Here is a 26,519-nt window from a genome sequence, read left to right on the forward strand (position 1 = left end):
GTTTTGCGTGATGGTCCCACCTGCAAAAGCAGATGAATATACACAAACCACAAGGTAGGATTGGGTATGTGTTTTGTTGAAGTCTGTACTTCTGTACATGTTGACAAATTGTAAATGAATGCCATTGTAGGCCACTTTCATCAAGCCTAAAATCAGGGTACTAGTGCTCACATCAAGGCTGATACTCATAAAAACTAGAAACACACACTTCCGTGCAGTGATTTTCATTTTTTGCCACATTAATGATATTGTTTGTTATTTTTTCGTTAGGTTAATTAAGAAAATAGAACATTCCTGGAAAGCACTTGTGTATGATGGGGTAAGTCACCTTTTCGATGTTTATTTAAGACATGTTTTCAACATTTTTTATCACTCATAAAATAATGCACAACAACAGATACACATAGTACCATCAACAGCAACTGACTAAGTATAGGCCAAAAAATACACCAAATGAAATAAATCCAGAAGTCTTATGGTATTTTTTTTAAATGGTGAGGGTCTGAGCTCCCAGGCATTACCCTCATTCGTGTATGCATACTAAATATCCTTCAATCATTGTGCGACTTTTTACCAGTACCATACCACCACTGTTTCTAGGACACATTTCCGTATTTCATCCAAGGACCTAATACATTATCTTTCTTCTTGGGACAGTCCCTATCTTGGTATACATATTTTTCAGCTAACATGCACCAGTCCAAAATAGAACACCACCCCACCAGGTTCTGAATCTCGAAGCAAACCCAACGCCTGTCAATATCTCCATCAGATCTCCGGGCCTGCTGGGAGGTGGGCTACCTCTGTTTCGGACTTTATTGAGCCTCTTATTCTTAAATCTGCAAATTTTACTGTGCTTGAGACTATTAATTTCCATCTCAAAGATCCGAATTGTAACCAAACCGCAACTTTGATACAGGATCTGAACACTCTTGGTCTTGCTCTGTGGAATTCCACCGCTTCTCATACATCAAGCCATCTTTTGGATCTGATTTTCTCGAATATGGTGGATGTGTTTCCTGAACCCATATCCTTTTACTCTGGACTGATCATTTTGTGGTTCAAGTCAAAATGGCTCCAGTGTTTTTTACTGTCAACTACAAATCTTCTCTTACTGTTAGAAATTGGTCCAAACGTGATGTTTCCATCCTTAATGAAGGATTAAAGAGCCCCTGGTCTACTCTAAATTTCTTATTCCCCAAAGACTGGGAGAGTTTTCATGATTGATTCACAAAGGGAGTGGATGATGTCCTACTACGTACAGAAAAACGTTTTAATCAGTTTCCCACCAGCATCCTGGTTTAATGACTCTCTGAGAGAATGAAAATAAAACAGTGCAAGGTGCTGGAGGGACGTTGGAGAAAGAAATATTAGGAAGTGGATAAAGCTAATTATAAAGCTCAGCTTAAGAAATATAATTGTCTGTACAAAGTAGCACAAACTGCATATTACGCTACCAAAATGTTAAATTCCCAAAATTGGCCCCAAAACTCTTCACAATAGTGCAGGAATTGTGGCATCCTAACAAACCTTCTCATCCTCTCGCATTATATCACTTTCAGTGTGAGGAATTAGCCTGCTTCTTTAGTTGAAAAGTCAGTAATATCTATGCACAACTGAAGAAAGATCGTACGTCTGGAGTGCATATGTCCAACGTTGGGAGTGGAGGTTGTTGACTCTAATTTCGCAGCAGAAGTCATTAGTGCTACTTCCCCTCGTACTGCTCTGTTGTTTTCTATAAAAGCATTGCACCACTTTTTAACCTCCTGCACCACTCCAACAGGTATAATGTATGAAAGGGGGTGCGTTACCCCGCGAGGAGGCTAAAAAAATTGTGCAGTGAATTTTACAAGATTTCACTGTACCATTCTAGGGTCATTTTGTAATGTCTGCTCAGGGCAGGTGTTAAAGTGAAGCTTGTGCATTAGCCTATGGGCCTCTCTGTGCTTTGCTGGACTAGCGCCACAATAGCATCAAAAACGTTGATGCTATTGTCCTAATGTGCGGCATTGTGCACTGTATTGTAAATACAGCGCTAGCATGGTGTCGTTAGGGAGCTGCAGGGTGACGCAAGGTAACTGGCACATCGGAGCCGATACGCTAGCTCCTTGTAAATATGCCCCAGAGTTCCTTATCAAGTTATGATCAAGACCGACCTGGTCAAAGGTTTTGGCCAATTTCTGTCCTTTGTGCTGCAACTTAAATGTTTCATACTGTGCCGTGAAGATGACCTTCATTTGAAAACTGAAAGAGGAGCATTCTATAAATTGCTTAAACTTATGAAAAGAAAAAATCTCTTATAAGAGAAATGTTAGGACATAATGGATACATATTCAGCAGGCAACCCTTCAACTTTGAGCAGGCTGCTACAGAAGGGAGGTAAATATTTTCCCTGAAGAAGAATCTGCTGGAAGTGCACAGAACATTTCTAACACAGAAAGCTTAGTTTATTAGTTTCTTTTGTGAGTCAGAGTTGCCTCCATAGAGTCTGATAGCAGCTCAAAAAGAGGACAACCCGTTCACCAAAGGAGCCCTGCCATTTTGGTTACCTTGGTATGGACGGCTAGTTACATTCTTATTACAAAATCCCCTGCAGGTGATATGTCCGTGTCCTTCTATCAGGTTCTACTTTTCTGTAAAGACATGGAGCAGTGCTGTAATTGGTGGGTTTACAAGTGCCCCATCCAGGCATAGCATGTGTCGGGGATGAATCTGTATGCCCTTAAAGAGAGTCCTTTCAAGCCAGGGGCAAAGGTGTTAACTGAGAGGGGAGATCCCTACTCCACTGATGACAGCAGGAATGGCCATTTAAACTATGAACATGCCTCTTAAGTTACTGCCTCCATTGGGTTTCACATTCACCTCCAGTGCAGACCTGCATGTCAGTGAGTACCTTTTGCTCTTTAGGTCTGCTCCACCTGTGCTTTGCAGCAGGCCAAGGGTCAGCTGCAGTCTTTGCACCAAACACTGCCTCAATGTGGTGGCTTATTATGGAAAACTAGTAATTAGTCAGTATTTTTCCACACAGTTGTTAGATCAATTAATCTTCTAATAAAACAAAAACGCAGTAGGAATACCAAAACGATAGGTTATATATTTTCTTGTCTTTCTTCCTATGTCAGGGAGGTATGCACATATACATTTGTACCGAGAGTGCAAGTAAAGGTCTATTGGATTTGCACTAAAGAGACCCAGAAGGTATGTGTCTTGTAGCTACATTGCCCTTGAAACATTCTTCTCAGGCAAACTAACACGTGTTGGCCAGGTGCAGACAAATCACAGATTTATTGATCTCTTTATTTATTTCACTATACTGTTTTACAAGGAGAAAATCAGCTCTGCAAGTTATGCTTTTTATGCCTTACTGTCTCTACACTAATTCCATGTCAAAGTAATATTCCAACTTTATATAACTTTTCTTCCCTTTTTATGGCTTGCAAGCACCTTCGTGTACTGAAGCAAAAGCCAATGCTCACCACACAGATTTCACTGTTTGTGCTGAGGTTTTGCTACATACGTTGATCCTATTGACCCCATGAGCGAGTGGTAAAATGGTGCCTGTCTTAACACCAGCGCCCTTTACAAAATTAGCACAAATTGTGCAAAATGTTGGCGTGGGCCCTTAACTGGATGCACCAGGAAGTCATTTTTCATGTAAAACTTTGTACAAGGGGTATTAATGAGAGGAAAACGAGGGTAAACTCAGATGCTGCATTTACCGTGCAGCTCTCAGAGCTGAGACTCCTAAGTACTTAACAAATAGAGGAACCAGAAATAAGTCATGCTATCACCTCAACCGTGGCCAGCAAAATAACAAAAGATTATACCCAGGTCTGCGACTGATTATACCCAGGTCTGCGACTGGAGGTGAATTTTTGACAACGTTCCACATACCATCCATCATCTTTTTGTGTTGGATCCTTCACATAGAAATTGAGGTCCATATTTATACTTTTTTAGCGCACCATTTGCGTCATTTTTTGACGCAAAAGCAGCGCACACTTTTGCGCCAATTTTGCGTCAAAAAACGACGTGAATGCGGCGCTAAAAAAGTATAAATATGGGCCTGAATATCAGAATATGGGCTATGTCAATAATATACTGACCTTGTGACTACCTCACAACAAGTCCACATTTTGAATAGTGTGCTTCTGACAGATTTTATCTTAAGTGTTTCTCGAGAGCCCAATGATAAAGCCGCATTCACCTTTTGTGTACTGTTTTGACTCCAATCTGCATCTTGTAAGACACCTTAGTAAAGAGACCGTGGTTCTAAGAGTTCAATTCATGCTGGCAACTTCCTCTGGGTCATTATGTCTCATGGTACTTTTCTCTTCTTAAGGCTGTGGTTTTTAAATCTTTTATACTGAGCCAGCCAGCCCCTTCAGTAAAATATTTAAAGATATGGGTTAAACTTGGGCAGAGACTCCCGAAATGATTGACTAATTCTAAAACAAAGGCATGCTACATGTTGGTGGTGAATGGTTTTCTTCTTTGACTAAATGTGGTAGAACGTTTTCGTTTGATTTTATCCTGTGCAATGATACTAATAAAAATATGTACATTAAAATATTTTAATTCTGCTCCCATGCTGTCCACAAAATTGATGAACCCTTGTATGTGCTCTCACAATCAATATATAAAATATGAGATGTCTCTTTCTTGACAGACCCTTGTTCCCGTGGCCAGCTTGGAATTATCTTTGCAGGCCCTTCTCTCACAGTTAAAAAAAACACTGTCCTAAGCTGTACGTACGAAGTGCCCTCATGTGAAAAAGCCTTTTCCAATAGAAATACCAGATTCTATATTTGTGTGCTAACATCTTAATTTTTTTATTTTCATGAAATTATCCCTGGAATCCTACTAGAACCATTTATGGTAGAATTTAACTGATGTTTTTTGTGCATTTTAGGACACTGTCTCAGTCCACCGACCAAGCTTCTATGCAGACAGATTTCTAAAGTTCATGAACACCAGAGTCTTCAAAAAAGTGCAAGGTACAGTAACTACGTTTTGGGGCTAAATTGCCTAAGAACAATAAAGCTCTATCAAGTTTCACTTCACATGATTTAGCATCATGCTATCAAACACATGATTTTAATTTCCACAGTAATTGCAATTAAGTGCTCACCCCATAGAAATATAAAAATATTTAATTTTAGGATAGAACAGGAAATTGATCAGTTGTATTGTAGATGACTATATATAGATTGTACTTAATATGCAAATTATACATTTTGAATCTATGTTCCGACTCACTGTCACCATTGTGTATTTGATTTATGTAGTGTAACCATAATTTGTTTGCCAAGACCAAGACTTTGCACTTGACAATGGTTGTATATCCCAAAATAATTTAGCATTGTTTACTAAATTCCAATTTGCACCTCAGTTCTCTTTGTTAGTTTTGGTTAAGCGTAGGCATTTTTTTCTGTTCCTGAATCAACACTGGTTTCATATAATTGTGTCTTTTTGCCTTTCCCTATGATTATTGTAGTACAGTTTGCTTGTTGTTGTTGGTCTGGTCGCCATATGTATCATAGATGGTGTTTAACAGTATGTTTCTCCTTCTTCCTATGCCGTCTTCCTCCTGACCTCCACCTCCGATTTCCTCCGCTTTCCTCCCCTATCTCTCTACACCCTCAGTTGCATCACTATGTTGTTATGTGCATTTCTCTCTTCATAGCACCTGGAAAACCCACATATGACCTGTTGTACTCTTAAATCTGTATCTCTGATTGTTCCCTATAACGCGCCTTAACGTCAATCTAGTAGAAACAGCACTATGTAACACCATTAAATAAATAAATACCGATATACTACTACTACATTTACAATGAATGTGCACACTTACAATTTCGACTCCACATGCACTAGAACTTTCATTTCTCCAGAGATTCTTGACACCATTTTGAAGAACCACAGTGTGGAATGCGTGGCCCTGGATAACAAGCTGTCTATATTTTCGTGATAATAATTTAGATACAGAATGTTTTTTTAGTTAAACAGACTCATAGCCACGGACTCGTCACAGAAAAACAGTATGAGGCATAAAGTTCTAGGATCACTCTCAGGTGGAATTAGCCATAACAAAGTACACATTATGGGACGACACAAACCAATGATAGTTGTGAGTTTGAAAGCCATTGCCTGTCATAAGGAGTGGATGGTACAAAACACAAAAGATGTGTGATAACTACACACAGATGTGTGATAACCATGGGCACAAGCTCCATAGAGTAGGGAACGAGCAACCCTGTAGAAGTGGAAAATTAAGGGAGGCACCTCAGGCAAACATTAATGGGGGGTCCAAGTTGCAATTTGGAACACCACCCAGGCTTCTCATACACGATGTGTCAAAATGCAGAGGGGGAAGGAAAACGTTACTTATCGCTAGGTCTTACTGCTCACCCGTCATAGTAAAAGGGTGGTGCACCACGTCAGTACTGACCCTACAGGATATGTCATTGCAGTGGGGACTCTGAGGGAAGGGAGGTTAAACATAAAGAAGAGCATGGGTGGGGACTCTGAGGGAAGGGAGGTTAAACATAAAGAAGAGCATGGGTGGGGACTCTGAGGGAAGGGAGGTTAAACATAAAGAAGAGCATGGGTGGGGACTCTGAGGGAAGGGAGGTTAAACATAAAGAAGAGCAATGGTGAATACACCATATACTTTATCGGTAGTGTGTCAGCGCATGTTAAAAGTAAATGAAATTACATCAGTAAACTATTCATTGAAAGTCGACATGTTTCACTGCTATGAAGAGATTTAGCACAGACTCATCAGGTCTGTATTAAAACCAGCAAAGGGTCAAAAGACTGGATCGCAATAGATTCACCGCCTCATAGTGAGCTATGGCGTGTTTGGGGACAGAATATTTTTTAAAGTATCCAAAATGCCTTGTGTAGCATTAAACAGTAAAAAAATGGAAACAATCTTGATATTGTTGACTGTGTTACTGAGTCATAGTGCAAGGTAACACAAACAGAGTATTCTGTTTGTGTTTAATCAAAACCCTTTAACACAGATACATACATGCAAGTTCCATGTCAAATTCACTAAGTAGCGGGACACTAAGTTTGATGTAATTGGTATTCACTGTGGGAAGGAGGATGGCCTTTGTCACCGACAGCGGTCACTATTTATGGCCATCCTGTATAATGTTTTTAACAAAGAATTAAAAGAGAAAAAGACAGACCTCTGTAGATGGCAACAATAACATTTATATAAAACAAACGAGTATGAGTGGAAAAATGCAAAGGAGTATAAGACAATTTGAAGAGTGGTCATACGTGTGTCAGCTAAGATTAGGTGTGCCTTGGTGTGTGGTCTTGCTTTTGGTGCTGACTAATTAAAGGAAGTAAGTAGGTAGGTAGGTTAATGGCATTACACAAAAATTGAGTGAACGTGTTGCGAATGACCTATCCAACACCAAAATTGCGTGGCACTCTGTCACAAAGAGACAGGAAATATTGTAATTCAGAAGGAGACGTGAAACTAGCAGAAAAAACAAGTTCTGTTATCACTGCATGCAATGGTCTCACTTCAGCTGACACTGGACTATGGAAGCCCATATCAGCTCTGGAAGATATATCGCCAATGGATAACCAGAGATTGCATTCATGTCAAGGAAGAGAAATAGTGATGCTGAAATTTATTATCAAGATTTTGATGAAGACACTGGTAAGGAGTTTCACTGGTATCGGTTGTACAGAGGTGAAGGGGTGGTCTGTGGGCCCTCCAGCATGAGCAGCACATATACATTGCTGGCTGAGATTCTCCCACTAGACCTGAGAGGTAGCCTGTCTCTGCAGAGTATTTGCATTGTTTCCTTAAGGGAGACATCAGTACAAGATAACAGGCAAGAATGAATAAATATTCTCCTAAGGGACTGCTCTTTGGCACCCAAATCGGACATTTCCCTATGGCAGTACCTGGCTAGTCACGGGCTGTTGCTTGTGGCATCACAGTCTTGTTCAATAATTTTAGATTTGCAGCAGAAGTCATTGTCCAGCATCTTTAACTTAAATTAAGATACCTGAAATTGGTCATGGAAAGTGTTGTGAACATCCTTTTACTGTCCACGAACATGGCACATCAGCAGATTATATGGAATTTTGTTGTAAGGTAAAGCTTCCTTGTGAATTACAGATTGATACGCCCCTCCAAGAGAGGCCGAAAGTGTAATTGTAATCAGCGAGCAGGGTTCACTCTGCATTTACCCTGGTGCAGTGTTCACCAACTCGCTACAGTTCAATGTGCTCCCCCCACACCACATAGCTCTCACATGTTCCTAGTTCTGTTTTGGAGCAGGCATTCAGAGGATTTCCCGTAGCCTCCTCTGCACTATCTCTCCATGACAGCTTCATGGTACTAAGCCACTTGCTTCTCATTAGACAGAAAGAGTGATGTTGCTCGCATAATTTTGGCCAGTCTCCTAATAGCAGAGATGAGTTTAATGGAGGCATTTAAACACATCTGGTGCTTAAATACACTCAGCAAAGTGAGAAGATTGTTAGTAGAGACACACTTTGAAAAGAACAAGTCTCAACATGGGAGGTTCGGTTTAACATAACGAATAGCTACATTTCAGAAAGAACAGTAACAGGTTTACATGATTACATATAGAAGAGATAAGACAAACTCAACATTGGAATTAATACAAGTATAGTGAAGTCAAAGAGGAATAATCATAATTTAAATGCAGAGGTGACGCTGTCAACAAAGTAGTGTTCTCAGCAGTAAAGGTTAATGGATCTCGTGGTTCTTATCACTTAATATAAATGTTTGCTATATGCCTGAGATGCAGTTAGTGCAGATTCCTTTTCATCTGATTTCATGTTTCCTTGTATGTTTTTCCTTCATGTAATTAAATTCCTTTGGGTATGTCAGAGATGTATTTCCTGGTTGTTTCAAGGGCAGTTCTTTATCGTATTTGCATCTGGGCCATCCAGACGCAACTTGATGCTCTGCTCAAACAATCAAGCATATGACTAAATGAACTATTTATCTTTTCTGATTTACTCAAGGTCGGCACAACTTTTCTTCTGGTGATAGTTCTCCCTTGTGTTCCTTCAGTCTGGTTGCTAAAAACTCATGGAGTTCCACTAGACCCTTTTTACAGTATGAATGAGATGCCAACCCTAAAATGTCTGCAGTGGTTCATAGTTTAATGGTCACCAGCACTTCAGGTGTTAAAATAATAATTTCACAGAGGCACAGGCCTGCTGACATTTTGGAATCTAAGTCATAGTAACAACTAGCAATATGGTTCTCCTGCTCAAGGTGGTTTTTGCCCCCAAGGTTTGTATGATCCATTTGCTTCCTTATATCTCATCTTCAAGGTTTTGGTAATATTTCTGCATTAAAACCTTCTTTGCTTTGTTTGGGGTCTGGTCAGTGTCTTTCTCCTATATTCTGCAGCACCTACATCTTTGGTTATGGTTTGAGGCCCCGACTTGGCTTTTGACTAGTCCCTTTTTCAACCTTTCCCTTCACCACCCCTGTAGATCAAGCATCTGAATACTTGTCTCATCCTAAACTGTTCTAACTTCTTCTAGGTTCTCACTTGAACCTAGATGTCTTATTAGGCTTTTCATATCTTACTTCTTCAGAATGGAACTCTATATAGGCTTTCTCAGTTATCATATAACAAACTCCACAGAGAAACAATTGACTTATATCTCCCTGATGATCTACTTGAAAGATGGTGAGATCATGTGGTGTTTGGCTATCACTTGAGGGCCTCTATCTCTTGGGCCAATGTGACTATCAACTTGAAAGCCTTTTCTGGTGACTCTTGTGTAGCGCCACAGAAGTTTCAGGTGACATGATACTTAATGGCATCAAAAGCCACTGAGATGTTTAGTAAAAATATAACTGTGGGAAGGTTTTTGTACAGGTCTTCCACTAGATTCTTATGGGTCCAGAATACTTTATATTGTAGCTGATGGATCACAGTTAATTGCAGGTTTTCATGAAGAGTGGGGGTTGGAAATAGGACAGACATTGAATGGATCTGAAAGGGAAAGTTGGTCTTTTGTCAGAGGGGCAATGGCATGTTTCACAAATGAGGTATGTTCCCTTCAGCAGTGGTTCTGTCATGAACTGAAGCAAGATTTCTTAAAAGGTATTGGTGACCCCCTGCAGGAATTAGAGCTAGAGGAGAGGGGGCAACAGTGGTTCATGATGGCAAACTCTTATGATCCAGGGGTCCCATTTGTCTCTTGAATAACTTAGTAACCCTGGTAAGGCTGGAGATGTATGATTCCTGAGTTGTAAAGATTGCTTTTTCTACAAGCAATCTGTTATCCAAACCAGATTTCATCCAATGATGTTGTAGTCCCCTGTGGAAATTTCAAAGGGCTATGTGATCTTTTGAGAACTACTTGTTGGTAATGTACAGGCTGATTTTTGTGTAGGATGTAGGAGCCAAATTTTCAATTGTCTCTCTTCTGGACGAAAAAAGGATTATTTTTTTATTCAGTGGACTCACTGACACAGTTGAGTTGGAACTTGAATTGAAGCGTGTCTGAAAATCTTCAATTCGTGTTGGCCATATACCTTTAAATCTGGTGGCCTTGGTGTATTTTAGGGTGGGAACATCAAGTGAAATCAAAAACTGATCATATCAGCAAAAAGGCTTTGTGTGGGACTTGTTGATGGAAACGTTCCAACATATGTCAATGTTGTAAGCTTGATAAAAGCATGTGTCAATTCCTTGAAATGCTGCTAGACTATGAAGCTTTTATAGGATATTTTGCAGTGGTGATGACCATTCTATTGGTCTTTCAGACAGATTTTGAATTGCCAAAAAGAAAGATATTCTTGGGGGTGATTAACTCATTCAGAAAGACAGGGTGGTGCTCATGAAAGGCTATCATGGGATCTAAAGAGAGGGTAGAGCTGCTATGGCTCTAGTTCAGTGATCAACTAGCATTGATAATAAGGGGGCAGCTCAACCCTTTCCTGAAAGCTATTCAGTGGGTTCAGAGTTCAAGGTGATTTAAATGGCGACTGATCAACAAATATAAAAAGAATTATGAAAAGTATTTCAGAATACACTGCTAAACATTTGGCTTGTCTCTCTACTGTCTCCCAACATTCCTAATGGACAAGGCAGACCTAAGACCTCTTGTTTCTTAGGAATAGTGTTTCATTCAATTTTGACTGCCAGTATGGATCTAGTTAATATCTTCCTGCGAGATAACAATCTTTTATTATAATTGTTCAATATGAGACAAAATATGGCAAAAATTATCATTCCTATAGGCCTATAGTTCCCTTGTGTGAGAGATAAGTTAATTAAAGGCATCTACTGTACCATGACGTTTGTGAGAAAGCAGTCAGAGTCCATAGCCTCTTGTTACCAAAAATGGCATCCGTAATTGTGATGTCACGGTGGCCCAAAAGGTTAGGGGTGACAAATATACTGAACGTTGTTCAGAAGAGCTTTGGTTGTCAGAGCTACTTGCTGGATTTTGGGTTTGCTCCCCTGAAATTGTTGAATGAAGGTAATCATGAATAATATGTAACCAGCATAAATATTCCTTTTTTCCAACCAATGTTGCATCTCTTGCAAGTCATTTCCTGGTCATTCAAATCTCCTCTTTTCCTCTTCGGTTATGTAGTTTTGTCAAGTGATGCTAACCATAGATTGATTTAAAGGAATATTTGCTGACTTTGGGTTCATATCTAATACTGTGCCTTGATGAAAATATATGGGGATATATTACATACTGCCCCACTCTGCACTGTGCAAGGACGGTGCTTTGTTGCAACTCCCTATGCTTGAGGACAAAAATGCAAACCCTAAGAAGCATAGAACAGAGAAGAGCTGTACATTTTGCAGCAGTATTTTGGATATCCAAAAAAATAGGATTCACCATTTATTTTTAAACATACAGATTCAACTGAGCGAACTGATTCGACTGAATTCCATGTTTCTCAAGTTCAGTTAACAAACATGTATGCATGAATGTAAAAAAAAGTCAGGTGTTGCAGCCTGTCACAAGTGTTTTAAAAAGGAAGCACAAACTCAGGGCCTGATTACGAGTATAGAGAGTGGCGGCCCCCGCAAATCTTGGGGGGGGGGAGGCAGGGGTAATATATATATTGTTTTAATACCTGTTCTGCTGCCGGCCAACTCGCTCCTCTGCTCTTCCTGATGCTGTCCCAGCAGTCCCTGGGGCACCAGCACAGGCTGCCACTCAGTAATGGTGCTGCTCTCATGCTATACCTAGCATGAGAGCAGCGCCAGGATTCGCTTTGTCTCCCACTCAGACAGCGCATGGGAGTCTGTGCTGTTTCTCCAGTCTGGCTGTGCAACACAGCTGGGTTGGAGAAACCTAAGTGCTCATGTCAGTTTGGCCAGCCTAGGATGGCTGGCCAAACTGACATGCACACTTTTAAGTGCACTCCACTGCCCTCCCCTCCCATGGCCAGGCCCCACCCCTCACTGCACACGCTGGCTCTTAGCCAGTGGGGGGACACTGAGTACAGGTGCTATTTATTGCACCTGTTAAATAGTGATACTGTAGCGTACGTTATTTATTAGGTGTAATAAATAGCACCTATTTTGTGTTTCTGGGGAATAATTTATGTTTAACACCAAAATCCACATTGTAAATAACGTGTGCTTACACCTGCCGAAATTTAACAAAGATTGAGGTATTTAAAGCATCTTATAGTTATGGATACGTTAAATAACACTCAACTCTTAATTTCAACCCCTGCTCAGACGTGTTTTTGGAGGGATCGGAAAATAATGACCCATTCGTAATCAGGCCCTATGGTCATGGAGGAGATGTAATGACTAAAAGCTAATTTTAGACAATCAAGTACAGGGATTTTATGTGTAGGCAAGAAGGAAAGAGAGAGGTGGTGTTCCAGCTTTTAAACTCGGTCAATTAGGTTCAAAACCAGCTAAACACAACGGGGGCACGTTTAACTAAGAGGGAGGTGAAAGTTTGGTAGACGCGTTTTCCAGAGAGTGTGGAATTGTGTGCAGTCGGCACGTGTCATAGAAATGTGTGACCAGGACTATACAAACACAAACACATTTGATAGATACACTTACTTTTTTATCTACTACTTAGATAATCAACCATTGACAATATCAATAGGGTCGTGTCAATCGTTTAGCAAATAAAAAAGTGCAGGTGCCCAAAGCTCTGCTATGAAACGAGGCTGCTGCAATTAAATGTGCGAGCACTGAATACTGAGGCGGGGTAATCTTAAAGCCATTTTGGGCCTTTTCAATCCATTTACAGCCACTCCCTGCCCCTTCAGCTCACTCTTGCAACTTTCTGTTTTATCACTTTGTGTCGCTTTTCCGTTTTTCTCTTCCTCCGTCTTTCCTATATGTGTCTTTCGGGAAATAACTCAGTGACAGCTGTATTCTTAGTGTAAAAGGTCATTTATTAGGACAGGGTTGCATAAGCAAAATAACCTTAACTTTTATAACGTAAACCGTAACTTTATTAACGCCCTCCCTTTAACATCTGCCTCGCTCATCCTTCCCCTTCAAACCCTTATTTCGTTTCCATTCCCCTACGCACTCCCCTTTTCCTTTCATGCCCCATTTGGTTCGTGCGTACCCCCACTCAGAGCCTTCACCTGCTTGTTTATTCCCTGGAAGGGTGGCCAAGCCCGCATCTGGCTCACCACCCTCCCCCATCTACTGCTCGCTCTCTGCTGCAACCTGCCCTAACTGACAAGTAAACCTCCCCCCTTTTTTGCCCTACCTCTAACTTCCATCCTTCAAAACTCTTCTTCCAATTGCCGGGTGGGTGGGAGGCCAAACTATCCGCACGATGGGTCCGCGCGAAAAGAGGCCGGTCCCTCCACCCCCACCCCTTTTTATTCCCACCCCTAAGACCCACCCCCACTTACCTTACTCCCAATCCCCTGTCCCGCCGTCACTTCCTTTCCCCGAACCGTCCCGCGGGGAAGACTAGAGCGTTGCTCTATGCTTCCCGCGGGCCCCCTCATCGGGAAATAACTCAGTGACAGCTGTATTCTTAGTGTAAAAGGTCATTTATTAGGACAGGGTTGCATAAGCAAAATAACCTTAACTTTTATAACGTAAACCGTAACTTTATTAACGCCCTCCCTTTAACATCTGCCTCGCTCATCCTTCCCCTTCAAACCCTTATTTCGTTTCCATTCCCCTACGCACTCCCCTTTTCCTTTCATGCCCCATTTGGTTCGTGCGTACCCCCACTCAGAGCCTTCACCTGCTTGTTTATTCCCTGGAAGGGTGGCCAAGCCCGCATCTGGCTCACCACCCTCCCCCATCTACTGCCAACCAGCACCAACCCACTTGGCGTTGTGCTGCCCCACCCCCCCCCAGACACGCTACTGCACCCCGCGCTACTCATTTCTTGTTTGTAATCCACAAATTCTCTCCCCACAACTCTTCAACCAGCAGTCTCAGATCTGTCAAATAATACGCATTCCCTAGTGTGGACAAGTGGACCCCATCATCTCTGAATAAAGCTGCCTCCTGCTCCGTAATATTTTCATGCTTAAGTATCTTTATCCCCTGAGCCCAGCAGAACACTCTCATTGCTCTGTTAAGTTTCCTTCGAGCCCGTTCCATGGCTCCGTACTTTACTGCCCCTCTCCACACCCTACGTGGAACAAGCTCTGTCCAAACCAAGCATGTACCATGCAGTTTTTCCTTGAGAATCTCCAAGTCCCTCTGCATGTGCTGCAGTAGCGTGAGTCCTGATAATTTTACCAAATCATTCTCTCCCAAATGAATGATCAACAAATCGGGACATCCCCAGTTCGATAAGTTAGTAGTGATGAAAGGAAGCAGGTTACCCCACCGCATTCCGCTCTTCCCCCACCATAGCACCTCGTGCCGTCTGCTGGATAGTCCCAAGGCCCGACCATATATCTGCTTCTCGGCGAACTTCGCTGCCCAATGTACAAATGAATGGCCGACCAGCCATGTCACCGTCTTGCCCTGCGATGGACCAATCGCATCTCCTGCAACGGAAAAATAACTGTAACATGTGTTTTTGAACATCCAAAACCCCCCCCCCCCTCAACCAAAAACTTTGAAGCTATCCCTCCTCACATCTCAGGGTCTAACGTATCGTTCACAACACCTTGATCTCCAGCGGCCTATTGCCCTAATCTTTGCCCAGTCCCAACCCAAATGCGCTGCAGCCGTGGCCGCCCCAATTCTGAATGAATGCGTGCCAAAATCCATGGCCTGACGGCCCACACGTCCTAAAGCCATCCTTAATACTCGCAGGAACTGAAAACTGGTGAGCTTGGAGCCTGACCTGTGTGTGAAAACCCCTTCTTCTTTTTTCAACCTGCCTGAAAATTGCCACTTACTCCATTCCGCAACAGGGCAGGCCAACACGTTGCCCCCTTTTTCTAACCATACCCACTTACCCCTGCCTAGTTGATCGGTTTTTGATCGTCTAAGCCAAATCCCTAAACGGCCACCGTGCGCGCACACATCCTTGTAGCGTACCCCCACCGCCCTGCCAACCCCCAGCAACTCTGACACTCGGAAAGCTCCAAAAAACATCCACACCATGCATAGTCGAAAAAGTGCCAATTCGTAATCGTCTGCGCAACATACCGGCAGTACGTGTAACAACTCCAGTAATAAATCAAAATCAATGGGCTCCCTGGCCGCTCTACCCTCTACCGATCTAATCCTGCCCCAACCTTTCAGCATCCTTCCCAGCAGATCGTTTCTTGCCGGGTCGTGATCAAAAAACAATTTCCCATAAAACGATACCCCTGCCAATTTTCCCCCGATAGTGGCTGCTGACAGCCCTTTCTGAATCATATGCAGCACAAAACGCAACGCCCGATGCTCTAACTGTCCTTTGCTTTGTCCCCAAAAACTTCCTATAAACCGTTCAAAAAACTGAAAATCCAACCAAGCCAGCCGGTAACTTCGCCGAGTAGATTCCGCTAAGGACATCTCCACCAGCCCTGTGATCATGCCCCCCACTCCCAAATGTCTGCCGGGACCGGTGTCTTGTTCTGTTCTGCTCCTGGCGCCAGGTTGCTGAAACGCTGCCACTGTGAACGAGACAGGGAATCCGCAATCTCGTTGAAAACTCCTGGAATATGTACAGCTTTAAATATCACATTCAAAGATAAACATTGCAACATAAAACGGCGCAACAAGCGCAACACCCTCACATCCCTCGCCTTCTGTCTGTTCACCAGCTCGACCACCGCCATATTGTCGATTCTGAATAAAACTGTCCTGTTTGCCAATTCCTGTCCCCATACCGCCATGGCCACCAGGAGGGGAAAAAATTCCAAAAAGGCAATACTTCTTCCCTGTTTTAACCATAATGTTGGCCACGCCTCCGCGCACCACCGGCCGTCCCAGAAAATCCCAAAGCCATGCGCTCCCGCCGCATCCGAAAAAATCTGCACCTGCCACACTGTCTCTTCTTCACAGAACCACATAGATACCCCATTGAATTGTTTCAAAAATGCTTCCCACACTCTCACATCTTCTCTAAGTCCCGTCGACACTCTTATTCTGTGGTGTGGCAAAACTGCACCCGACATGGACAAACCCAATCGCCTACAGAAAGTCCTTCCCCCCCTAACTACCCTGCAAGCAAAATTGAGATACCCCAACAGCTTCTGGGCTGTCCGCAAGTCAATTTTTCGTGCCTCTTTCACAAGACCCAAGAAAACCAGTATCTCCGTTACCTTCTGTGCTGGTAATCTGGCCGTCATAGTATTGGAGTCCAACTCAATACCCAGAAAAGTTAGTACCGCTGCGGGGCCTTCAGTTTTTTCGGGTGCCAAAGGCACCCCCATCTGTTGTGCCGTCTCCTGAAAGATTGTCAGGGCCCTCTGGCATTCACCTGAATTCTTTTTCCCTACGAACAGGAAATCATCCAAATAATGGGTCACCGCATAGTGCCCACTACTTTTTACAAACACCCACTGCATGAAGGTGCTAAATGCTTCGAACAAAGCGCATGAAATTGCGCAACCCATGGGCAGAACCCTGTCCACATAGATGGCCCCTTCAAACTGCATCCCCAGCAAATCAAAGTCCCCAGGGTGTATTGGTAGCAACCGGAAGGCAGATTGTATGTCGCATTTTGCCAGTTCTGCGCCATTGCCACACCCCCTGACCAATTTAATAGCATCATCCACCGACGCATACTCCACTCTGGTATCTTCTGCCGCAATGAAATCGTTAACCGATGTGCCCTCCGGCCATGATAGGTGATGAATCAACCTGAACTCACCCGGGGCCTTCTTCGGCACGACTCCCAATGGGGAGATCATTAAATTCTGACTTGGCCACTCATAGAATGGGCCCGCAATTCTACCTAATGACAGCTCTTTGTCCAGCTTCTTCCTAACCACTTGAGGTAGTTCCTTCGCAGACCGCAAGTTGTCTGCCCAGCGCCTCTCCCGCGGGCCTTGATAGCTGACCCTGAACCCCTCTTGAAAACCTACAGCTAACTTCAACGCAGCTGCCTCATCCGGGTATCTGTGAAGCCATGGCAAGATAAAATCTACCCTAACTGGAGTAGGTCCCCTTTGGAGCAGGAGCGCCCTGGGTCCCTCTGCCTTTTGAGGCCCTCCATTGCTCGGAGGGGCTGGAAAGTGAAAAACATTGTGTGACCGGATGACGGCCCCCGCACTTGGAGCAGTCGTGTTTAAATTTACAAGGATGTCTGGAGCAGAAACCCTTGTTGAAATTCCAGCACGCTCCTGTCGTGCTAGGTGTTGTTTTCTGTCCCACACCCGCCCCCCCCGGAGCGGGACGTGCCTGAAATGGCTTATAGATCACCGGTAAACCACTCGCTGTATGAGTTGATGCCGTGGATTGCGATGACGCCATCCATTGCATCCATAATTCTGGGTCGACATCCCCCCATGGCTTATCTGGGTTAATGCTCACTCGGGCTCTGAACTCTTCGTCGTAACTCAGCCAGGCAAAACCCCCAAAATGCATCTGCGCTTTCCTAATAATGTCCATGTATTTAAATAGCGCTATAGCTCTGTCAGGGTATTTCTCACAATAAATACTCGCAAAAATCAGAAACGCCGATGTCCAGTTATCCATATTGATTGGGACCCTCGGCCTACGGGCCAGCTCCCATTCCTCCTCCTTAGACCCTTCCTTGGCTTGTATGTCCCTATGTAATAACTTAAAAACGTCCACATACTCGTGTCTCCATATTCTGGCTTTCGTTTTCTCCGCCACATGTGAGCCCAAAGGCATCGCCAATCCCATATAGGGTAGCCTCTTCTTGTGTTCACCCCCTTCTTTTGCTTCTGCGCCTGACTTCTCCCCTGTTGCCTTGTCTCCACCCTCGCCCTCGGTCGTGGCTCTGGCTTGTGTCTCTGTACCTTTTTCCCCGCCCTGTTTATCCTTAGCTGGTACTGGGTCAAGTATCGAACCATCACCTACTCCTACAGACTTGTAAATTGGCGCATCATCCCCTTTTCCGCCATCCCCCCAGACCGACCACCATTGCCCTTTACCTCCTCCTTGTGTAGCCACAGGCCGCGAAACCTTCCGGGCCCCTCGGCCCCGTGCTTGCTCTTGCCTCTTTCCTTGTGGACCACTGCCGTAGTCCCGTTCCTGAAAAATAGAAACGGAGAGGGGGGTTGCGCCGCTCCTGCGTCCTCTTCCCCTCCCCCTTAAGCTGAGTATCTCTGTCTCCCTGATCTCCCCCTCTTCCCATTCCTCCAGCTCCTCCTCATAATCCAGTTCCAGCACATCATCCTCACACACATCCATCTGTTTACTAGCGTTCCCGCTCATCATCATATGGTTAGCAGGGTTATCCTCATGGCCCTCGTGGCGTCCGCCACCTCTGTATTGTCCCCGATCCTGCGGAGTAGAGAAGGCCGCCGAAGACCCCTCTAGCGCTTCGGACCAACGTGCAGGGGCCGTGTTGCGCCCCGTTGGCATCGCCTTCTTTCTGCCAACCTCTTGCCTTGGCATTGACCTTCCGCGCCCAGTCTGGCCGCATGCGCCACTGGTACCCACCGCGCTGCCTAGACCGCTATCCATCCCTGTTTCCTGGCCCCTGTCGCTCGGGACCCATACCCAACTACCTTTCCCGGCGTCTTGCGGCCTGGTTCCTGTGCTGCCTACGCTATCTGCTGGTCTTTTTAGCTGCCGGCCGTGTGGCACGGATATGTCCCTCTCCAAGCACAATTGGGCCCACCTGTCCTCCGTTTCTGCCACTATGCGGCGCTGTTCCTTAATCCTGGCCTCTAGGTCCCAAGCCTCGTCCATATCTAGCCTGCCAGGCCAGGGGCCGGGGGGCGTCGACTCCCCCGCCTGCCCTCGCGTCTCATGGGACTGCCCCTTACCGGCCCTACCCTTGCCCAACCCGCCCGTGAGTCTGGGCCCCTTGCCTTTCTTTTTGGTGTTGTTGTTAGCCCCGCCCTTAGGCAGAGACAGGTCCATGGGCATGGGGTCAGTGGGGGGTGCGGGATGCTCGCGCACTAACTCATCCTGCACGGGGGCGTCTGTCTCTAAAAACTGATCCTGGGGCGGATCTATGCCCCCCACCTGGCGCGCTGGTGCCGTGCCCTCGTCTGATGGGCCTGGCTCGACCACTGGACCTTCCCCGTCACCTGATTGGCTGGTGGGAGAGGGTACGCCATGCGCCCTTTCCACCGCCGCTTTTTTGGGTTTCTTGGGCCTCTCGGGGGATGTGCATGCGGCTACGGCCGCCGCTACTCCGCTTGACGCGGCACGCGTCGGCCGCACCATACCCACCCAAGCCTGTTCTAAAACCCCAGGCCTGAGGAGGTCAGCCCGACCCGCTTCGCCAAGTACGCGAAGCGCGGCCCGTACCGCCTCCGCGTCGTGGCTGGCTGCCATGGCGCAGGGGCGGGCCTCCCCTTTTTTTTTTTTTTTTTTTTTGTGTCCGGGCCTCCTGTACTCGGTGGGAAACGAAGACAAGGGCTCTATGTTAAAAATCCCTTATTATTTTTAACTATATAAATATCTATTTATTTATTTATTTATTTATTTTTTTTTTGGGGGGGGGGGGGGGGGCTCCCCTACCGAGTGCGGGGGGAAAAAAACTCTCTGCCCTGTGTGTGTCCTTCTAAGTTGTGTTCCCAGTTATTTAAAAGAAATACATATATATTTATGTATATTTTTTTTTTTTTTTTTTAAATAGTAGTGCCCGACCGGTTCCTTTCTGGTCCCGGTTGTTTCTGTCTAATTCTGGTTGCTACCGCAACCCGATCTTTTTTCCCGGCCGCGGAGCCGCGGAGCGGCCTGGCCGGCTGCCAAACCACACGTGCAGCCTGGAAAGGGGGAACGGCCGCCCGCGGAGGAGCGCTTGCCGCCCCCTGTTAATTCCCGCCCACGGGGGATAGCGTGTGCCCAGCCCCGGTTGCCGCGCGCCCCACCGACCGCACCGCCGAGACCCCACACTACCTTTATAAAATTGCACCCACAGGGACCGGCCAAACTATCCGCACGATGGGTCCGCGCGAAAAGAGGCCGGTCCCTCCACCCCCACCCCTTTTTATTCCCACCCCTAAGACCCACCCCCACTTACCTTACTCCCAATCCCCTGTCCCGCCGTCACTTCCTTTCCCCGAACCGTCCCGCGGGGAAGACTAGAGCGTTGCTCTATGCTTCCCGCGGGCCCCCTCATTGCTCGCAGTAAATTCTTGAGGTAGAAGAATAAGTGCCGGCCCTCAAAAATAAGCACCGGAAACAACAAGCACAAATTAAGCACAATATGGGCAAAATATGTTGGTGAACCGGAATGGATTCTACAGTTTTTCGGGTATCTGTTCTACTATGTGAGGTTACTCTTTTTTAGCAGATTTCTTGTGATTGCTGTAAAATTATAAAGTAGACTGCAATTGGTTTGTACATGATTAAACCATACAGTGTGAACCCCCTAACCGGTACTGACATTTTTTCGATGAGGAAACAGCAAAATACCACGAATCAGTGCACCTTTTTTTTCTGCATTCTAAAAAAATATAACTTGACCTGTGCTACAGCAGGGGTGACTTATTCAATTATGTAGCAAATTTGCATTCCATCTGACCACGCTAAAACTGTGTTGTAGGTCACTGAACTTTAGTGAATTTGGGCCTATATTTATGTTTTTTACCACAAAGCTGTGCTAACCCAGTTTTGCGGCTAAAAGTTTAGCACCTGCTAACGTCATTTAATAACGCTAGCCAGGCGCCATATTTATTGAATGGCTCAAGCCGGCGATAAACTTGGGTGAGCATCTTAAAAGAAGACGCTAGCCGGGTGGGGGTGGCGGTTGGGAAGGAGGGGGTTGTGCGTCAGAAAATGACGCTAGCCTGGTTAGAGGCAAAACAAATGCCTCTAACCAGACTAGCGCAATTTCCTGGTGCACAACCACCAAAAACATGACTCCTGTCTTAGGGAAGACAAGAGCCAGGCCCACCACCACAATGGCCAGCACAGGCGACAAGTATCTCCTGGGTATGGCCATTGCACCCTGTACCATGCAGGGGACCCCAAGTCAGGGCCCCCGATGGCAATTTAAAAAAAAAAAAAATACTTACCCAGACTTACCTGGGATGGGGTCCCCATCCTCCAGTGTCCCTCTGGTGTGGGTGAGGGTGTTCCTGGGACTTGGGGACGGCACCTGTGGACCCATTCCATGGTGTTTATCCATGGAAATGGGTCCACAGCAGTGCTTTAAATGGGCCGGTACTGTCCGGTACTGAGTACCGGCACTTCTTTATCTTGAGAGGGAGAGTACTTGCACTTCCCAAGAAATACGTAATGCTTTTAATTGGAGAGTACCGGCACTTCTCAGAAACAAGCAGGTACTCTGGCACAGAGTACCTGCACTTCTATTTTTCCATTTCAAGCACTAGTCTACAGGTCCCCTAACGCCTGGTCTGACCCAGGCATTAGATAATGTTGCAAAGCAAGCTTTACACCATTATATAGCCCCTCCTCCCGCCTGTGTGTCATTTTAGCACAAGGGGATAAATATGGGGCGCTAGCCCCATTTTTAAAATGGGAATGCCTACCTTGCATCTCATTGACGCAAGGTATGTGCACGCAACCAAAAAATGGTGCGAACCCCTATATTTTGACGTTAGACGTGTCTAACATTAAAATGTAAATATGGAGTTAGTTTTGCGCTAATATGCATTAAAAAAAAATTGGCGCAAACAGCGTATAAATACCGTGGTTTCAATGACCGAAAGCCAAAATCTTTGGCAATGCCCTTTAGGGCAAGGAATGTGAGCAAGAATATGTGGAATGTTCAACTACCTTGCAGTGTTATGGACCCCACTACATGGCATTTTAAAAACGATTAACCCCACACTGTGAACCATAATTAAAAAAAATCATAATCTGGTAAGTGATTATCATACATCACAGTAAATTTGTGTTGGCTCCGATATTCACAAGTTCTGCGGTCTGCTATGCGGCGTGCAAATATTTACTTTTTTCTTCAGTGTGTTTTTTGGGAAAACTCAGTCATTTTTGGGAGCCCAGTAAAAGCAAACATTCATGCGATCTAGTTCCCAGGTTATGAACTGGTAATCCAGGAGATCAGGGTTCAAATTTTGGTTCCACAATTGGTGACAATTTGTGTTTGCAAGCAGATTACTTTATCCCCTTGTCCCTCTGGTGGTGAATAAGGCAAAACTGAGAGCATTCGGAAGTGGACTAAATGCAGATATTTAGCTTTATACATACCATGCTGTTATCACAAATTGTGACGCACGTCTTTTATTACATAGAGATCCTGGTGTACCTATACAATTAGTAACATAAAACTGTCTTGTGTGATTATAGTTGGGAAGATTGAAACCCTGGGTTAATATTCTTACTTCTTTATCCCATAGTGATCTGCGAGGACTGATTCTCTAAAGCTGTAGTACAGAGGCTTCGAAGCTCCCTAAAAAATAACTACATGCATACGTACTCCACGAGTGCCCTTGAACAATTAACAGTGTGACTGATGCTGACAAGAAACCAGCTGAAAATTGCTAAAAGACGACACTATCCTAAGTGTCTCTCAAATGGACACAATCTTCCTTAAAATAACATTAAATGGGTAGTTACAGAAAGAATGCCAATTAGATTTTGCTGTAGTTGAATATGCCATCTCACACAAGCATTATGGGCTTGATATGTTTGATGTACATGCTCCATGAAATCCGTTTCTGAAGCATCTACTGTTAGCAAACATTAGGAACAGTGTCCAAAATATGGCACAGACAGAGCCAACAGTCTTATGGTGACATTTGTAAGAAGAGAGCAGGTGCTGACCCTGTGAAATAGTTCATCTGTGACAAAACAAAAGCTGTAGAAATAATAAAAGCAGTGCAGACAAATTCCGCCAGTAAACCTTGAATAAAGTTAGATCAAGCCTTGATATTCAAAATGACCACAAATATCAGAGGTAGAGCAACTGCCAGTCTGGAATGGAGCAAGGCAGTGCCCATCATACCTATGGTTGGTCAGGGGTATGAGCAATTATTTGCCTTATTTCCATGATCTGTGGCCTGCCTTGCAATATCAGCAGTGTATTACAGCAATATGTTCCTATTGTTCCACTGGAAAATCCATTTGAGTGCTAAAGTATGGTATTTGTGGGTAACATATGTAATTGGGGGCATAGAGCATCTTGTGATGAGTAGCAGATATCTCCTGTTTAGTGCCAAGTATCGGCTGCTTGGAAGAAGGCTATCATCGGAAACAGAGGAGATGGTAAACCTCTCCGCTGAGTGACCCATAATCTGATTCAGTGATCTTTCTCAGCTTTTACAGCTTTGTAAACAGGACAATTGTTGGTCTGAGGCTAAAAGAAGAACGTGTCTATCGCCAAAAGTGCACATTGTTGTGTCCTGAATGAGTTGTGTTGCATAGTCACCATGTTTGTGCATGTTTTCCATGCTGCGTAAGATATCTACTGCTCGACAAGATGTAGGCCTCTACTCAAAAAGGCAAATTGTGACCTGTGGGGTATCAGGTTTTCCCATACTACCATAAAGGGATGAATGTCTGGCTTGGTGCAAGTCTGACAGGACATTATCGGCTACTACATATGGCGGCTTCATAACCAAAGGAGTATATATCACTAGCATGGATAGTTATCTGACTTCATTGATTCATTCTAGGTTTATTTGTACTTTGGAAATAACTAACCTTACTATCTATGGGAGAACAGTGGGTGGTACAGACTTACTCCTGAAAAGGAACCGCATACATGAATGACAGTTGTTAATTAGAGAACTGGGGTAGCAGTTACAGCTCCTTAGATCTGAATGCGCTTCGTATGCCCGTTTTCGCAGAGTAACCTAAGCATACCCTCCTAAGCAGTGTAATGCTGGACGGATGGCTCCATTTGTGGGTGAATTGACGCTTTATCCCCTCACGCAGCTATAATCCCCTCCACCTCATCCACTTGTAACCGTTCCATGTAATACTCTGGTACAGTTCCATTGAGCCTATGTCTGGTACATGTGCATCGCTAACATCCATGCACTGCAAATAGCTACCAATTTACTGTCAACCCTGAAATGACCAAAAGGTAAATTCACTACTTGAGAACGATTCTTGTCAAAATGTGTAAAGATTTTTATACACATGTGAAGAATTAGGAACTGCTGTGAGGTCACATTGCTGTCTATGGAGCGCCCTGTGATACTCTCATGACGTGGTGAGGTTTTGCTCATGAGATATAGATCCTGGTGTGCCACAAGTGTGCAGCTCATTCATTGTTTTCTGCTCTGCTGTTTGGTTTGGGGAGGGAGGGTTGTGACCTTTGCTATTAAAAATGCACGGAAGTAACAAATCACAAGCCTAAACAAATATTTCGTGTGTGGATTTGTTTCCGCAGCTTTAAAATCCTCTCCCTCCAAGAGAAGATGCAACTCCATTCCCGCCCTTAGGTTCACGTCGCAAGAAAAACTTTCTGCAAGCAACCAGGAGTGGAGAGACGAGAAGAACGACAGGTTAATCGAAGGACAGAGCTTTGCCAGCCTCGATGAGGAAGGTAATTCGCAAATACCCTGAAGTATTACATTTATCTGTAGGCAACAAGATATTTGAAATATCCCCAATAACTAGTCTTACATGACACCGTGTTTCAGCCATCCTTTATCATACTTATTTGCTTATTTATTTTGGGGTTTTGCATACAGTGATTTCATACTCACCAGTCAGCCACTGAGGAGCGCCATGCCTACCAAGACTGGGACAGGGTGAATAATAAACTTAGGCCCATATTTATACATTTTTTGCGCTGCATTTGCGTCTTTTTGTGATGCAAAAGCAGTGCAAACTTACAAAATATAATTGTATTTTGTAAATTTGCACTGCTTTTGCATTAAAAAATGCCGGATATGCGGCGCAAAAAAAGTATAAATTTGTGCTACATATTGGTGTTAGAGTTATCAAGTTATTTACTTGGCTATGGTTGACAGTCAGCGGATGGTCTCACGCTGACATGCAGGTTGCGCAGTGGGAGTACAGGAGGAGGCACCTGTCTATGGTCACCTGTTGTAATGCCCTAAACAGTAGTGGTCAGGCCCGGTGGTGGTACTTATTGCTATATCTGCTGGCCCTGAATCTTTGTCACAGAAAGTCCTGTATACAAAGGACGATTAGACCATGTGGCATTGCAAGCCTTATCCAACTGGATACACATCCCGGTGGCAAGCAGTGCCCCTAGTTATATGTGGCCACATGCCATACAGTAAATTTGATGATGAATTGCTTTGTGGGGAGGGCAAGCCTCCACTGCAAAGGGCGATGGCTTGTAAATTTAGTAACTTTTACATATTGCTCATTGGACTTCAGCATGCTTAGAACATTTGTGTGGGCAAAATCTGATGGGCCCCTCACATTTCATTTAGTCTGGCTACTTAACAGGCGAGATAGTCCCCTGTGCATTACTGTCCTGGCCTGCAAAGCAAGCATTGGCAATGTTTCGGTCGCTCTACAGTGGAAATGGTTACCAAACTTGACTTCCACTCTAAGCGAACCTAACATGAGCAGCAGCAGTGAATCTTCGCTGACTCAACGCAATGGCACAGAGTGGGTATCAGCAGCAGCAGTGCAAGACACACACACACACACACACACCCACACCGACACATACCACCTCCCCAACACGCACACACTCTTCCTCACATCACAGTTTCTGAAGTGTCAGCCCTGCTTCCCTGGGAGAGGAGTGGGATGAAATGTGGCTCCCTCGTCCTGCTCTTTGCCGCCTTCCTGGTACATTGACAAAGAATTTGCAGAATGCAAAAACAATGTCACATGTTATGCCTGTTTCTTTTGCTTTTGGCTGTCTTGTAAGTGTACCAGAGCGCACGCCGGTGCATTGCAGCATAAATGGTGCAGGGAAGAAGAACTGCATTGAAACATAAAATGAAGGGAGTGCAGGTAAAGATCATCGCAGCAGAACAGAATAAAGAAACAGAGGTGTGGAGAGCAATCAGAGCACCAGCAAGCTCCACTTCTACCTGCCCTTGGTTGGCAGAGTTGCAT

The 26,519-nt window shown here is 44.5% G+C and overlaps 1 protein-coding gene across 2 annotated transcripts in view; it reads left to right on the plus strand.

Moving 5' to 3' along the window:
- The window catches only part of PIP5K1B (phosphatidylinositol-4-phosphate 5-kinase type 1 beta), a 331,727-nt gene that overhangs the window by 242,156 nt on the left and 63,052 nt on the right, over positions 1 to 26,519 (plus strand). For both annotated transcript variants that reach the window (XM_069228675.1, XM_069228680.1), the window contains exons 10-12: positions 271 to 319; positions 4,913 to 4,997; positions 24,862 to 25,017. In XM_069228675.1, the coding sequence (XP_069084776.1) occupies positions 271 to 319; positions 4,913 to 4,997; positions 24,862 to 25,017 (290 nt within the window). The remainder of the gene's footprint in view (positions 1 to 270; positions 320 to 4,912; positions 4,998 to 24,861; positions 25,018 to 26,519) is intronic.

The sequence above is a fragment of the Pleurodeles waltl genome, chromosome 1_1 (assembly GCF_031143425.1).
Source record: "Pleurodeles waltl isolate 20211129_DDA chromosome 1_1, aPleWal1.hap1.20221129, whole genome shotgun sequence".
NCBI classification, from domain to species: Eukaryota; Metazoa; Chordata; class Amphibia; order Caudata; family Salamandridae; genus Pleurodeles; species Pleurodeles waltl.